Below are 1,244 nucleotides of genomic sequence, written 5' to 3'. Positions count from 1 at the left end.
ATCCTTGTTTTCTGCGTGGTTTTTAGGTTCTGGGAAATGTAAGGAAGTCTTGGAGTAGGAGTTCAGAGTCTGATCTGTTATAGGTATTCTGTACTTTTGATTTTTGTACAATCATGACTTTTTTGTTCTGTTTTTCTTTCTGTCTGAAAGCCATGAGCTGTATTTGTATATGATTCTTTTTTAGGAAGAAAAAGATAGATGATCTGTTCCGCTGCATTTTGATGTTTATAGGAGCTCTGTGTGTCTGTTTTTGTGTGTAAATATTTGGAAGAAAGTTTTGAAACAAATTCCAAAGCCATATTCTGGAATCAGTTCAGTCAGTTTGAGTTTGGGCACGACCCGATGCGAGCGAGATCCGTCCCGATCGGGTTGGGTCGTGACAGTCTATATGCGTCAACCACCGGGCTTCATCGACTCGCAAAAACCAAACCACGTCTGCAAATTACAAAAATCACTCTACGGACTTAAGCAAGCACCGCGCCAATGGTTCCAAAAGCTAACTACTCTTCTTCGACAATTCAGATTCCGATTTAGTCGCTCTGATCCTTCGCTTTTAATTTTTAATTGAAATGACATTCAAATTTTCTTTCTCATCTATGTAGATGACATTCTTCTAAGAGGTAACGATCAGCCCACCATCCAATCTCTTCTCCACCAGCTCAAATCAAAATTTGCACTCAAACAACTTGGCCAAGTCTCCCTCTTCCTTGGCATTCAAGTCACCAAAAACAAAACCAGATATTTCCTGGACCAAAGACATTATGCCCAACAGCTCCTTCACATGTCCAATCTTGCAGAATGCAGCACGGCTCCGACACCGGTCACTCTGTCAAAAGAAAATCCGGAACACTCAGATCCTCTGTTCTCGGATCCAAAGCTTTACCGCAAGCTAGCCGGATCCTTACAATATCTCTCAATCACTCGTCCGGATATCGTGTTCGCCACCAACCGCATTTGTCAGCACATGCATGCTCCAACCGACCAAAACTTCAAGTCTCTAAAACGCTTGCTCCGGTACATCAAAGGCACTCTCCATTATGGTCTGCCTCTTACGCTCAGCAATCTCCAGCTATCGACGTATACCGATGCAGATTGGGCGTCAGACAATGCCGACCGGAAATCCATTTCGGGTTTCTACACATTCCTAGGAGACAACCAAGTCTCATGGGAAGTCAAAAAGCAAGCGACGGTAGCCAGATCCTCCACCGAAGCAGAGTACAGGGCTCTCGACGCCGCAACAACCG

The 1,244-nt window shown here is 44.2% G+C and overlaps 1 protein-coding gene across 1 annotated transcript; it reads left to right on the top strand.

Moving 5' to 3' along the window:
- Positions 1 to 781: 781 nt before the first annotated feature.
- Positions 782 to 1,215, top strand: LOC110102510 (uncharacterized mitochondrial protein AtMg00810-like; the record flags this gene model as incomplete). Its single annotated transcript, XM_020830863.1, has 1 exon — positions 782 to 1,215. A coding segment is annotated over exon 1 (434 nt), but the record flags the coding sequence as incomplete, so codon positions are not given.
- Positions 1,216 to 1,244: the final 29 nt, after the last annotated feature.

This window comes from Dendrobium catenatum, unplaced genomic scaffold, assembly GCF_001605985.2.
Source record: "Dendrobium catenatum unplaced genomic scaffold, ASM160598v2 original_scaffold_13852, whole genome shotgun sequence".
Classification (NCBI taxonomy): domain Eukaryota; kingdom Viridiplantae; phylum Streptophyta; class Magnoliopsida; order Asparagales; family Orchidaceae; genus Dendrobium; species Dendrobium catenatum.
Note: the sequence above shows the minus strand (reverse complement) of the source record. Positions and strands in the feature narration are given on the sequence as shown.